Here is a 15,418-nt window from a genome sequence, read left to right on the forward strand (position 1 = left end):
TCTCGATCTTCCCCGTCCTCTACTTCCATCTACATTCATTTCCATCACTCTTCTCAACCAGTCACTTTTCAACAGCCGACGATCATACCACCCTGAATACGCCCGATCTCGTCCAATCTCGGAAGGTTGTGTATCATTAAAACAAAATGAAATGCATGGTTTACCTTATCTTTATGGGAAATCAGGTTGAATTCTGTGCGTGGAGTGCTTCCATACTGCACAACAGCCACCTGGCTCTGCTCTGGAGCAACATTCAGACCCTTTGTCACATGAGCGGCCAACTGTCGAATAAGTTCAAAATTTCTTGAACCCACATTATTGGAGCCATCCAACAAGAAAACGATATCAGGACCTGTCATGGACTCTGGAGGGTGTGTTATAACTGACAGAGTAGAGGCCACAGCGTTAGCGAAATATCATGTACAAGTGACCATTTATGTATTATTAGGGCATCTCATCTCAATTCTCAAAAGAGGTGAACTTATAAAATGGGTCATGACGTCTGGATGTCCATCAGTCCGGTCATCCGTCCGTTAACGTTTTGATATTTTCTCTACTCCTCCCTTATCACCTGGGTGATTGTTTTGAAAATTGACACATGAATACCAGACGGTGTCCTATACAATCGCTCGGGCTTTGATTTTTCCATTTCGGATCATGTGGGCTCCCAGGGGAGTTAACCCCCAAACTTTGGATCCCTGCTCGTCCCTTTTTACCAACCGATTGCTCTGAAACCCGATATGCCCCTCCACTCAATGCTCCGCAGGATCACTCGCTCTTACATTTTCAGATTTCAGATCAGGGTGCTCCAAGGTAATGGGGGGCGGCGGGGGGGGGGGGTACGGGGGAGAGTTCTCTGCATTTTGGAAACGATGACAAACGATGGAAACATTATTTTCACTCTTTTTTCTTTTTTTATGGAAACTCTTTTTCCTGATTCAATTTTATTCCTGCTTATCTTGTTCCTTTTCTATTCTTCCTTCTCTCCAGTTGTTTCTTTAATATTCGAATAATAATTCCCATCCCCATGGGAAGCCACAGGAAACAGTATGAAGCAAGGATAGGCTGACGTTTTTGGCGTTTAACACCTAATCGGATGTGTTAACCCATTTTTTTCAATGAATTGTAGTATATTTGGGAGGATATAACATTTCCTTTTTAAGCCATTCTACCATGTCATTGTAACAAAGGAAACATTTGAGCACTTGTCCAAAGCAATCTCATTATTAATGATCAACATCAGTTGTTGGTAGTGCATGCTGCAGGAACATGCATTCCACTCCATGTCTTGACGTGCCTTATTGCCACTAACCTTTCGTGTGGACCTGGATTTTAATGGGCACTCCAATCAAATGTCCAAGAGAAGTGCCCATTTTTGACAACTCATGGGCAAGGTCCAAATAATCTTCTTTGTAAAACACAAAGTTATCTGTTGGTTTATCTCCAATCCTCAGCAGCTGGTTTTTGTCCGTCTTCCCCGCTCCCATGGCAAATATGTTGACACCAGCTTCTTGTAATGATTTTGCTGCCATTGTGGGATCTTCCACTGAAGTGCTCCCTGACAATATGATTGCCACCTGTGTATGAATAGCATAACAATAATGAAAACATTTTGTGAGTTGAAGTCCTTTTCATGAAGCAAAGGTGTGGGTATTGCAACTATGAGAAACGTGAAGCAACGGAGTTCCCTTCGATGTTCTCAAAAGATGAAATACAGTTCAAAAACCAAGTCCAGCAGAACTTGTCAGCTTTAAAATACACAAATGTTGGAAGTTATCTATTCGTGTAGTAATTGATGACATAATATAGTTCATGAAGATAAAAGTGCATGTCGTCTCCTTTTCTTCCTCCAAAAGTTATTACCTGTCTCCTTCCCCCAAAATCCTGGTGGCGTCTGGTCAAATCTGTTTCTGGTGTTTGTTCCCCATCCACCCCCCTCTCTTTCCTCAAATGGCTACACAGTTGACACCGCACGTGACAAAGCCGAATGCCTCAACTCTGTGTTTGCCTCAAAATCTTGTGTCCCGAACCCATCCCTCTCTGTACCCACCTTTCCCAGTCGAACCCAACTGCTCCTGGACTCTGTGTCTTTCTCTCCTGACAAGGTGGAGAAGTTTGTCAAACCTCGACTCTAATTTTGCAACTGGATCAGACGGCATCAGCCCACAGGTCCTAAAATCCTGCTCTGCCACTCTTTCACAAACTCTCTCAATTCTCTTCACCTTCTCTTTTGCTCAAGGTCATCTGCCATCAGTTTGGAAATCAGCCAACATTACCGCTTTCCACAAAAAGGTACAAAAACAGATCCTTGCAACTACAGACCAATCAGTCTGCTCCCAATGATCAGCAAAGTCATAGAATCCATCATTGCTTCGGATATCAAATCCTTCCACTTCTCCAATGGCTTGATCTCTGATCATCAAAGTCATGGAATCCATCATTGCTTCGGATATCAAATCCTTCCTCTTCTCCAATGGCTTGATCTCTGATCATCAATTTGGATTCAGACCAGGTCGTTCTATTCCGGACATGTTGCTTCTGCTGTCTCAACAATGGATGGAGGTCCTCAATGCCAAACAGGAAATCAGAGCTGTCTCCCTTGACGTATCACGTGCCTTCGATATGGTCTGGCACCCCACTCTTCTCACCAAACTCTCCTCCTATGGCATCCATGGAAATCTCCACGCATGGCTTGTGGACTTCCTCTCTGGTCGTAGTCAACGTGTGGCCCTGAATATATTTCTCTCATCTCCCTTCCTGTTCAGGCTGACGTTCCCCAAGGCAGTATTCTGGGCCCTGTGCTTTTTCTGGTCTTCATCAATGATCTCTCCGACTCTCTGGAAAATCCTCTCTATCCCTTTGCTGATGACTCCACAGTCTGCCGCTCCATTCCTCATCCCTCAAATCAGCAGTCTGCAGCCTCCTCACTCTTTGCAGACCTGGACAAAATCAGAGACTGGGAAAACAAGTGGAACATGTCTTTCAATCCTGACAAATCTCACATTATTGACTATGTCTCTCCGAAAAGACCAACTGGACAACCCTTCCATCTACTTTCTCAACAATCCTCTCGAATAAGTTCTGCCACATCTTTCCTGGAAAAACCACATTTCCAAGCTGGCCTCCAAAGCCAGGCACTGACTGGGCATCCTCCGTCATGTGAAGTCCTTCCTTGGCATACCTGAGCACCTCACCATATACAAGGCTTTCATCCATAACTCAATGGAATACTGCTCTCCCCTCTGGGCTGGTGCTCATGCCTCACACCTAGCTCGGCTTCAACGCTGTTGAAACCAAAGCTTTCAGAATCATTGGAATCTCCCGCAAAGAAGCTCATTGTGAGGGCCTTTCACTCACTCACCGCAGGCCTGAAGGTGGTCTTTCTGTCTTCTACCGACTCCTATCTGCCCTAGCTCCCCTCACTCTATCTGTGCTCTGTCCCCCAAATATTCCTACAGGTCGCACAAGATCTGCCAGCAACCCTCTTCTGGTGAAATTGCCAAAATCTAGGCTCTCTGCTCACCTTCACTCTTTCATACCTCTTTTCTCCCACCTCTGGAACAAACTCCCTCACTCCCTTCAATCCCACTCCTCCCTCCAGGTCTTTAAAACAGCTGTTCACCGCCATCTATTATCTTCCCACATCCAAAACCTTGATCTTTTCTACCCCCGTTAATTCACCCCAGATCCACATTTTTGAAATACCAACTTATTTCTTGGAAGTCCTAGCAGTGTCCATGTGTTTTTTTTACCTCTCCCATCCCCCACCCCCCTTCCCATGCCTCCTAACCCCAAGCCCTCTCCCTCCCCCAGATCTCCCAATGTCCCTGTTCTCTGCTGTTGTACTTGTGTGCTTCCCTCTCTCTCCCCATCTTGTCACCCATTCCCTTTATTGTATGTTTTGTGTGTCTGTTTTATTATTATTTTTGTGATTAATGTTAGCTCTTACACAAGCCTCGATCTTGCATACAAAAAAAAAAGGATAACTACAGCTTTGAATAAAAAAAACGTACTTAATGTTCATTTTTGTGTTGTGGTTTTTTTAAAGGAAAGAAAAGGTAATTGTAATTCATAGTAATTTGTGAACCCTTCAGGAACATTTTGAAAGATGTGATTAGAAACTTCAGGTTTACAATAATAGAACATGTTCAACATGCTCATTTCTTCAAAACACAAAAACAGATTGGAGGGGAAAAACTCTTTCTTGTTCCTGATTCAATTTTATTCCTGCCTATCTTGTTCCTCTCCTATTCTTCCTCCTCTCCATTTGTTTCCTTAATATTCAAGTAATAGTTTCCATCGACGCTGCACTGCTTATGAGCATTCACCAATGGTGCCATCTCTAACAAATTCGATCATCCAAAGGTTGGGGTGGTGAATATTTTTTGAAGAATATCCAAACAGCTTGCAACTCTCACTTTATCCACTTGATAAGTTGTTCATGAACTGTTGAGAAACAACAATTTGCCTCCAACCCACACTATGACACAAGGGCTAATGACTAATATTCAATCATTTGCATATACTTAGAGAGAACATGAATGTTGTCTGTTTTGATATTATTCACTTTCCAAAATATTCTTGAAAAAAGAAATTTTACAAAATAAACTTCTAAAGATTGAGGTATTCAAATTATACAACATTTATACTGACCAAAATCTCATATTTTCCTGTCTTGTGGGGCAATCATGTGAACAAGTCTATGAAGACATTTTGCAAATTTCACAATGGCACCTCAGAGATTTTGAAGCTCCAAAAAGGTTTAAAAAATAGAAATGAGGTAAGAGTAGGCAATAGTTTTGATACCTGCATTGCACCGTCTTTGGCTCGGCCACCTCTTCCTTCTACAAATTGATCTCGTCGCAACAGTTCAAGGCCCTCACGCAAGTTTGACTGGCCACCCTTAGGCTTGATGTTCTGGAGGGCATCAGTAATTTCTGCCTTCGATCGATACGTGTTCAGGTAGAACTCAGAGCGAGGCTGCCCACCATACTGCACCAGCCCCACTTGGGTTTTTTCCTGCTCAACATCGAAAACTCCAACGATTGTATCCACCATTTGCTTCATCACGTCAAAGTCTGACAGCGCAATGTTATGTGACCCATCCAACAAAAACACCAGATCAACAGCTGAAAAGATAAATTACAAAAAACACTTAAAAAGGAGTCACGTTCTCAGAAAGTGTACAATAAATGACATTGTGAACATTGTCCCACATCCATGGACATTGTCATGTCAGCATTCTGAGGGACGCAATTTTAACGATGATGGCCCTCAGTAGAGGGCATACCTCTACCAGGCTGAACTGCTTATGATTGTATCCCACTCATGGGGGAAAGGGGAGGGAGAGGGGGCATTTCCCCCTTATATAAGGGAGGGTATAGAATTGTTTTTCTTTACTCTTGAGAAAGGACAGTGGATGCACGTTTGTCCGTGTTGCTGATCGAAACATCAAGCAGTTGTTTATTTTGCTCATTAAATGTTGGAGAACTGCAGAAGGATTCATTTGATTTAAATCAAAACCTCAAGCCATTACTTTATATATACAGTGCATTCAGAAAGTATTCAGACCCCTTCACTTTTTTCACATTTTGTTATGTTGCAGCCTTATGCTGAAATCGTTTAAATTCATTTTTTCCCCTCATCAATCTCCACACAATACCCCATAATGACAAAGAGAAAACAGGATTTTAGAAAGTTTTGCAAATTTATTAAAAAGAAAAAACTGAAATATCACATTGACTGAGGTATTCAGACAATTAACTCAGTACTTAGTTGAAGCACCTTTGGCAGCAATTACAGCCTTGAGTCTTCTTGGGTATGACGCGACAAGCTTTGCACCCCTGGATTTGGGGATTTTCTGCCATTCTTCTCTGCAGATCCTCTCAAGCTCTGTCAGATTGGATGGGGACCGTTGGTGGACAGCCATTTTCAGGTCTCTCCAGAGATGTTCGATTGGGTTAAAATCAGGGCTCTGGCTGGGCCACTCAAGGACCTTCACAGAGTTGTCCCTAAGCCACTCCTGTGTTGTCTTGGCTGTGTACTTCAGGTCATTGTCCTGTTGGAAGATGAACCTTCGGCCCAGTCTGAGGTCCTGAGCGCTCTGTTTCAGGTTTTCATTAAGGATATGTACTTTGCTTCATTCATTGTTCCCTCAACCCTGACCAGTCCCCCAGTCCCTGCTGCTGAAAAAACCCCCACAGCATGATGCTGCCACCACCATGCTTCACCGTTGGAATGGTATTGGGCAGGTGATGAGCGGTGCCTGGTTTCCTCCAGACATGACGCTTAGAATTGAGGCCAAACAGTTCAATCTTGGTTTCATCAGACCACAGAATCTTGTTTCTCACAGTCTGAGAGTCCTTTAGGTGCTTTTTTGCAAACTCCAAGTGGGCTTTCATGTGTCTTTCACTGAGGAGACGCTTCCGTCTGGTCACTCTGCCATAAAGCCCAGATCGGTGGAGTGTTGCAGTGATGGTTGTCCTTCTGGAAGTTTCTCCTATCTCCACACAGGATCTCTGGAGCTCAGCCAGAGTGACCATCGGGTTCTTGTTCACCTCTCTTACCAAGGCCCTTCTCCCCCGATTGCTCAGTTTGGCCGGGCGGCCAGCTCTCGGAAGAGTCCTGGTTGTTCCAAACTTCTTCCATTTAAGAATTATGGAGGCAACTGTGCTCTTGGGAACCTTCAATGCAGCAGAATTTTTTTTGTAGGCTTCCCCAGATCTGTGCCTCGACACAATCCTGTCTCTGAGCTCTGCAGGCAGTTCCTTTGACCTCATGGCGTAGTTTTTGCTCTTGATATGCATTATCAGCTGTGAGACCTTATATAGACAGGTGTGTGCCTTTCCAAATCATGTCCAATCAATTGAATTTACCACAGGTGGACTCCAATCAAGGTGTCGAAACATCTCAAAGATGATCAAGAGAAATGGGAGGCACCTGAGCTAAATTTCAAGTGTCATAGCAAAGGGTCTGAATACTTATGTCAATGTGATATTTCAGTTTTTTCTTTTTAATAAATTTGCAAAACTTTCTAAAATCCTGTTTTCTCTGTTGTAATTATGGGGTATTGAGTGTAGATTGATGAGGGGAAAAAAAGAATTTAAAGGATTTCAGCATAAGGCTGCAACATAACAAAATGTGAAAAAAGTGAAGGGGTCTGAATACTTTCTGAATGCACTGCATATACACTACCGGTCAAAAGTTTTAGAACACCTCAATTTTTCCAGTTTTTATTGAAGTTTAAGCAATTCAAGTCCAGTGAATAACCTGAAATGGTACAAAGGTAAGCAGTAAACTGCTCGAGGTTAAAAAAAAGTTTAGGTTAGCAAAAACGGGGAAATAATGTAAATTGTACAGTTATATTGTAAAAAAAAAAAGGCCTTTTTTTTTTGTATACAGAGTCGAGGCTCGTGAAAGCTAACATTTATCAAACAAACAAATCAAACAAACAAGCAAGCAAACAAAGTATATAAAAAGGGGAGCGGTCGACAAGATGGGGAGAGAAGGGGAGGAAGCACACAAACACAACATTTGAGAGCAGGGACATCGGGAGATGTGTGGGAGGGAGAGGGCCTGGGGGGAGGCAGGATAGGTATAAAACGCAAGGACACCAAGGACTTCCAGGAAAGAAGACAAAAGTCACCTCAAAAAAGTGGATTTGGGGTGAAATTGGCGGGGGTAGAAAAGATCAAGGTTTTGGATTGGGGAAGATAAGAGATGGTGGTGAACAGCCGTTTTAAAGACCTGGAGGGAGGAGTGGGATTGAAGAGAGTGAGGGAGTTTTGGCGGGAGAAAAGAGGAATGAAGGAGTGAAGGTGAGCAGAGAGTCTTGATTTTGGCAGTTTAACCATAAGAGGGTTGCAGGCAGATCTTGTGCGACCTGCAGGAATATTTGGGGGACAGAGCCCAGAGAGAGCTGGGGGAGCAAGGCCGGAGAGGAGTCGGTAGAAGACGGAAAGACCACCAACCTGCCTGCGGTGAGTAAGTGAAAGGCCCTCGGAGATAGCGTCATCGCGGGAGATTCCAATGATTCTGAACGCTTCGGTTTCAACAGCGTGAAGACGAGCTAGGTGTGAGGCAGGAGCACCAGCCTAGAGGGGAGAGCAGTATTCCATTGAGCTGCAGGTGAAAACCTTGTATGTGGTGAGGAGCTCAGGTGTGCCAAGGAAGGACATCGCACGACGGAGGATGCCCAGTCGGCGACTGGCTTTGGAGGCCAGCTTGGAAATGTGGTTTTCCCTGGAAAGATCATGGCAGATAGTGAGACCCAAAAGCTTGAGTGACAGAACTTCTTGGAGAGGATTATTCAGAAAGTAGATGGGAGGGTTGTCCAGTCGGTCTTTTCGGAGAGACATCGTAAGAGTGTGAGATTTGTCAGGATTGAAAGACATGTTCCACTTGTTTGCCCAGTCTGTGATTTTTTTCCAGGTCTGCAGAGAGTGAGGAGGCTGCAGACTGCCGATCTGAGGGATGAGGAATGGAGTGTCAGAGAGTGGAGTCATCAGCAAAGAGATGGAGAGGATTTTCAAGAGAGTCAGAGAGATCATTGATGAAGACCAGAAAAAGCACAGGGCCCAGAACACTGCCTTGGGGAACTCCAGCCTGAACAGGAAGAGGAGATGAGAGAAACCCATTCATGGCCACACGTTGACTACGACGAGAGAGGAAGTCTGCCAGCCATGCGTGGAGATTTCCATGGATACCAAAGGAGGAGGGTTTGGTGAGCAGAGCGGGGTGCCAGACCGTATCGAAGGCACGTGATATGTCGAGGGAGACAGCTCTAATTTCCTGTTTGGCATTGAGGACCTCCATCCATTGTTGAGACAGCAGAAGCAGCATGTCCAGAGTAGAGTGACCCGGTCTGAAACCAAATTGATGATCAGAGATCAAGCCATTGGAGAAGAGGAAAGATTTCATATCCGAAGCAATGATGGATTCCATGACTTTGCTGATAATTGGGAGAAGGCTGATTGGTCTGTAGTTGCTAGGATCTGTTTTTGCACCTTTTTTGTGCAAAGCGGTGATGTTGGCTGATTTCCAAGCAGATGGTAGTTGACCTTGAGCAAAAGAGAGGGTGAAGAGAACAGAGAGAGGGAGTGAAAGAGTGGAAGAACAGGATTTTAGGACCTGTGGGCTGATGCCGTCAGGTCCAGTTGCAGAATCAGAGTCGAGGGTTGACAAAAACTTTTCCACCTTGTCAGGAGGAAAGGACACGGAGTCCAGGAGCAGCTGGGTACGACTGGGTATGGTGGGTACAGAGAGGGATGGGTTTGGGCCACAAGATTTAGAGGCAAACACAGAGTTGAGGCATTCAGCTTTTTCACGTGCGGAGTCAGCTGTGTAGCCGTTTGAGGTAAGGGAGGGGATGGAGGGGGAACAAACTCCAGAAACAGATTTGACCAGACGCCACCAGGATTTGGAAGAGGGAGATAGATAAGAGAGTTCGGTCCTGAGAACGGAGAGATATTGTTTCCTGGCTCTCCTGAGGGTGGACACACACTTGTTTCGGGCTTTGTGAAAGGAAATGAGATTTCCTTCCGTTGGAATTGCTTTCCAGGAGACGAAGGCAAGTTGTTTCTGGGCAACAGCCTCACCACAAGATTCCGTGTACCATGGATGGGAGGAAGGGTATGACAACTGAAGACGAGATGGGATAAATCTGTGTATGAGAGAGAGCAATTTACTTTGGAAGAATTCCCAGGATGAGTTGATGTCAGAGGTGGTAGAGATGGGAGACCAGTCCAGATGATTGATGGCTGCTTGAAGACCGTGCCAGTTGGCCTGAGTGAAATTCCAGACTCGTCGACGCTGAGCAGGCTCCCTGAGAATGGTCAGAGAGATGTCCACTTTAACAAGCACATGATCAGATGAGCCGATTGGAGCAGAAGAAGAGCAGCAGACATTTTCAGGGAAGTTAGTCATAACCAAGTCCAGAAGAGAAGATGCTCCGTTGACTGAGATCCGGGTCGGGAAATTGACAGATTGTGTCAGTCCCAGTGAGTCGCAGAAGTCCTTTGCTGAGGAGCCATGGCTGGTGAGAGAGTTACGCACACCCAGCCAACTGGCATGGTGACAATTGAAATCACCACATATGAAGAAGAGAGAGTTAGGATGAGTAGACAGAAGTTGGTCCATATTATCAGACAGCGAGATGTAGATGGAGTCATCACTGTTTGGTGGACGGTACACCACACATATGAACAAGAGGTGGGAGCGAAGGGGAATCCGTAGCCAGAGGTATTCCTGGGGGTGAGGTGGAGAGAGTGCAGTGCAGGGCGAGTGAGGAAGAGAGTTTTTGATAAAGATAGCAACCCCACCTCCAGGACGAGGCATAGGTCTATCATACCGGAGGAGGGAGTAACCCGGGAGAGATACTAAGGAATCAGAGACATCATGAAGGAGGAAAGTTTCTGTTAAGCAGATCACGTCTGGTTTGACAGAAGCAACCTGTATGGATAGATCAGTTGAGTTTAAACAAAGGCCCCGGATGTTTGAGGTCCATACCGTTAATGAAGAGGAAGGGGGAGCATCGGATACAGAACAGGGGGGAGGAGGGGTAGGGTAAGATGTGGAAGAGGTGGAAGAGGTAGGGAGAGCTGTTGAAGGTGTGTCAGAGATTTCAGAATAGCTCGGAGAAAGGGAAGGATGGGGCGGACAAAAGGTTTGATGGAGATTGGGTGAGGCACAATGAGGTGTTATTTGAGGAGGGGGAAGAGTGAGGCAGAAGGTTGGGGGAGATGGAGGTGAGAGTTGGAAGGGGGAAGAAGCGGGGAGGATGCTTTGAGGAGGGGGAGTGAGAGGGGGGAAATTGAGAAGAAATGAGGGTGGGGAGATTTGAATGGGAGGGGCGAGGGGGGAGTTTAGGAGGGAAGGGACAATGGGAGGGATTTGAAAGGGATGGGATATGGGAGAGATTTGGAGGGGAGGGGTGAGTGGGGAGTCTAGGAGGGGAGGGGCGAGGGAGAGTCTTGGAGGGGAGGGATTTTTTTTTTTTTTTTTTTTTTTTTTTTTTTTGTATACAAGGTCGAGGCTCGTGAAAGAGCGAACATTAATCACACAGAAAGACAAACCGACACATAAAACATATAACAGGGAGCGGTAGACAAGATGGGGAGAGAGGGGGAAGGACACAAACACAACATTTGAGAGCAGGGACCGAGAGACATGGAGACATCGAGAGATCTGAGAGAGGGCGAGGGCTTTGGGGGGGGGGGGGCGTGGGAAGGGGGCGGTGGGAGAGGTATAAAACATATGGACACTGCCAGGACTTCCAGGAAAGAAGTTGGAATTTCAAACAAGGTGGATCTGGGGTGAATTAGCGGGGGTAGAAAAGATCAAGGTTTTGGATGGGGGAAGATAAGAGATGGTGGTGAACAGCTGTTTTAAAGACCTGGAGGGAGGAGTGGGGGGAGTTTAGGAGAGAAGGGGCAAGGGGGCAGATTTGAAAGGGATGGGTGATGGGGAGGATTAGGAGGGGAGTGGCAAGGGAGAAGATTTGGAGGGGAGTGGTGATGGGGAAGATTTGGGTGGGAGGGGTTATCGGGAAGATTTGGAGGGGAGGGGTGAGATTGGATTTTAGAAAGTGTACGATTAATGGGAAACGAACATTTATTGCAAAATGAGTTTCTTGTGACCTTCGAGTCAAAAATACGTTTAAGGACGCTGGAGGGAGGATGGAGTGCAGGAGAGTTTAGGGAATGTAGAAAAGAGGCACTGAAAGAGATGGAATTTTATTTGGGGATGAATAGATTTGGTGAGCAAGTCGAAAGCAACCTTTTAAAGAAGAAGAAGAAAAAGGTGTTATAATATATGACGGAATACAGAACTTGAGGGGAAAGTGTAAACATTTTAAGGATAATAACAGTGAACGTTAACAGTGAACAGTAATAACAGTAATAACAGTAATAACTGTTATCTATCTATAATTCCAGTAATCTCTGTGTGTTTGTTTGTACGTTTGTACGTTTGTACGTTTGTTTGTCTGTGACCGCTGTTTCTCGACAACCACGGGTCCGATATACTTTAAACTTAACTTGCCAGGTATATTGCTGGGGACCCGAGGATGTGCCTTTTCAAGGTTTCATATTAATCGGACAATTACTTACCGAGCTATGTCCAAAAAACGATTCAACCAATCAGAGAGCAGCGAGCTATCACGTGTGCCGAACGTGGCGGACACACTCTGCCTCGGATGGCACATTTGAGAGCGTATTCATTTATTTCACGTTTGCAAACTATGTTGGCGCTATGTTGGCGTTAAACGATGTTTTAAAACTAATTAAAACCCCGGGGGGATTGTCACTGTACTCGCAAGCCGTTCGCCGTTCGCTTTGGCGTTGCGAATGGACCAAAACATTTCATGCACCAAACCATTTCATGTAAAGCGTTCGCCGTTCGCTTTGGCGTTGCGAATGGACCAAAACATTTCATGGACCAAACCATTTCATGTAAATAGAGGGGGGGATATAATTTTAGATATAGATATAGTACGGGCATGCCCTAGTTACAGTAACAGTAATAACAGTGAACATCGTTCGAAGAACGAACGAATGAATAAGAACGAATAAACGAATGAGAACAGAGAATAAGAACAGAGAAGGAAATGTTTTTTTGGGTTTTTTTGAGTTGATTTTAAACAAGGAAGTAGGCTATGGGGTGAAAAGACTGGGAAAAGCAGAGAACGAAAGTTATTGGAGCACAAACGATGGACCGCTGAGAGAAAAACAAAGCCTCAAGGTTGGACACTGTATAAGGCCTCAAAGCCAAAAGACACGACACGAATTAACACGATTTTCTATACAGGTATGAAAGATTTGCACCGAAAATCTTCCTCGGGACACACGATACGTACAACACCATCAAATAAATACAGTTATAACGAAAATACAAATGTGAACAATTACTTAACTTCGATTTCGATGGAGAGCGTAGACAGCTGCGAATAAACGAAACCTCGCCGGCGACTTCAGGGAACAAGTAATGGGTTAACAACGCACAGCTGTTCTGCAGCAATGTAAGTAAATTAAGCCTTGAAAGTTGATGCAAACAATTCCTACAGGTGTCCCAACCTCTGCTGATTACTTGATTACAAACCCCCTGTCTGTATAAAAGCAGTATTGGAACAGACTGTTATTACACCCTCTGAAGCATTATTTGGACAATATTGCACTGCAGGAAGTAGTATATTGCTATCATAATGGCGAGAAAAAGGCAATTAACAAAGGAAGACAGACAGACCATTATAACCCTCACAAGTGTCGGTCTTTCCTTCAGAGAAATTGCAAAGAAAGCCAAGGTGTCAGTGAGTACAGTTTCCGACACCATAAAAAAGCACTTGGAAACTGGAAGAAACTCTGACAGGAAGAGGTCTGGCAGACCCAAAGCCACAACAGAATCAGAAGACAAGTTTATGAGAGTCAACAGCTTGTGTGATAGGCGGCTCACAGGACAACAGCTTCAAGCACAGCTTGACACTGGTCGAAGTAAGCAAGTCTCAGTTTCAACTGTGAAGAGAAGACTTCGAGCTGCAGGTTTGACAGGTCAAGTGGCAGTAAGAAAGCCATTGCTAAGATGGCAAAATAAGAAAAAGAGGCGTGCCTGGGCCATGAAGCACCGCCAGTGGACAACTGAAGACTGGAGGAATGTCTTATGGACCGATGAATCAAAATTTGAAATCTTTGGTTCATCATGCAGGGTTTTTGTACACCGTCGAGTAGGCGAAAGGATGGTTCCTCAGTGTGTGACACCAACTGTCAAACATGGAGGAGGAAGCGTGATGGTCTGGGGCTCTTTTGCTGGATCCAGAGTCAGTCACTTCCACAGAGTGACTGGCACCCTGAACCAAAAGGGCTACCACAGCATTTTGCAGCGCCATGCAATACCCTCTGGTATACGCCTAGTTGGTCAGGAGTTCATCCTACAGCAAGATTATGACCCTAAACACAACTCCAGGCTGTGTCAAAACTACCTTCGTGGAAAAGAACAAGACGGTAGGCTTCAAATCATGGAATGGCCAGCACAGTCTCCAGTCTTAAACCCCATTGAGCTGGTTTAGGATGAACTGGACAGAAGGGTGAAAGCAAAGCAACCTACAAGTGCAACACATTTGTGGGAACTTCTGCAACAGTTCTGTGGGAACTTTTGCTTCTTCCAAAGCAAACTGCTCTCTCTCTCATGCACAGATTTATCCCATCTCGTCTTCAGTTGTCTTACCCTTCCTCCCGTCCATGGTACACTGAATCTTGTGGTGAGGCAGTTGCCCTGAAACAACTTGCCTTTGCCTCTTGGAAGGCTAATCCAATTGAAGGCAATCTCAGTTCCTTCCACCAAGCTCGGAACAAGTGTGTGTCTACCCTCAGGAGTGCCAGGAAGCACTATCTCTCCTCACTCAAGAATGAACTCTCTAACCTGTCTCCTTCCTCCAAATCCTGGTGGCGTCTGGTCAAATCCGTTTCTGGTGTTTGTTCCCCCTCCATCCCCTCCCTTACCTCAAATGGCCACACAGTTGACATCGCACGTGACAAAGCCGAATGCCTCAACTCTGTGTTTGCCTCAAAATCTTGAGTCCCAAACCCATCTCTCTCTGTTCCCACTTTTCACAGTCGAACCCAACTGCTCCTGGACTCTGTGTCCTTCTCTCCTGACAAGGTGGAGGAGTTTTTGTCTAACCTCGACTCTGATTCTGCAAGTGGACCAGACGGCATCAGCCCACGGGTCCTAAAATCCTGCTCTGCCGCTCTATCTCACCCTCTCTCTGTTCATTTCACCCTATCTTTTCCTCAAGGTCATCTGCCAGCATCCTGGAAATCAGCAAACATTACCGCTTTACACAAAAAAGGTGCAAAAACAGATCCTTGCAACTACAGACCAATCAGCCTGCTCCCAAATATCAGCAAAGTCATGGAATCCATCATTGCTTCGGATATGAAATCTTTCCTCTTCTCCAATGGCTTGATCTCTGCTCATCAATTTGGTTTCAGACCAGGTCACTCTATTCTGGACATGCTGCTTCTGCTGCCTCAACAATGGATGGAGGTCCTCAATGCCAAACAGGAAATCAGAGCTGTCGCCCTTGACATATCACGTGCCTTCGATACGGTCTGGCACCCAGCTCTGCTCACCAAACTCTCCTCCTATGGTATCCATGGAAATCTCCATGCATTGCTCGCGGACTTCCTCTCTGGTCGTAGTCAACGTGTGGCCCTGAATGGATTTCTCTCATCTCCCCTTCCTGTTCAGGCTGGAGTTCCCCAAGGCAGTGTGCTGGGCCCTGTGCTTTTTCTGGTCTTTATCAATGATCTCTCCGACTCTCTGGAAAATCCTCTCTATCTCTTTGCTGATGACTCCACTCTCTGCCGCTCCATTCCTCTTCCCTCAGATCGGCAGTCTGCAGCCTCCTCACTCTTTGAAGACCTGG

General features: G+C 45.4%; 1 protein-coding gene across 1 annotated transcript in view; it reads right to left on the bottom strand.

The window, feature by feature from the left end:
• LOC137429452 (uncharacterized) overlaps positions 1–15,418 on the bottom strand; it is a 397,376-nt gene that overhangs the window by 143,715 nt on the left and 238,243 nt on the right. The window contains 3 exon segments of the mRNA XM_078781072.1: positions 165–382; positions 1,313–1,577; positions 4,807–5,129. Coding sequence (XP_078637198.1) covers positions 165–382; positions 1,313–1,577; positions 4,807–5,129 — 806 coding nt within the window.

This window comes from Myxine glutinosa, chromosome 6 (genome assembly GCF_964187855.1).
Source record: "Myxine glutinosa chromosome 6, kmMyxGlut1.1, whole genome shotgun sequence".
Taxonomy (NCBI): domain Eukaryota; kingdom Metazoa; phylum Chordata; class Myxini; order Myxiniformes; family Myxinidae; genus Myxine; species Myxine glutinosa.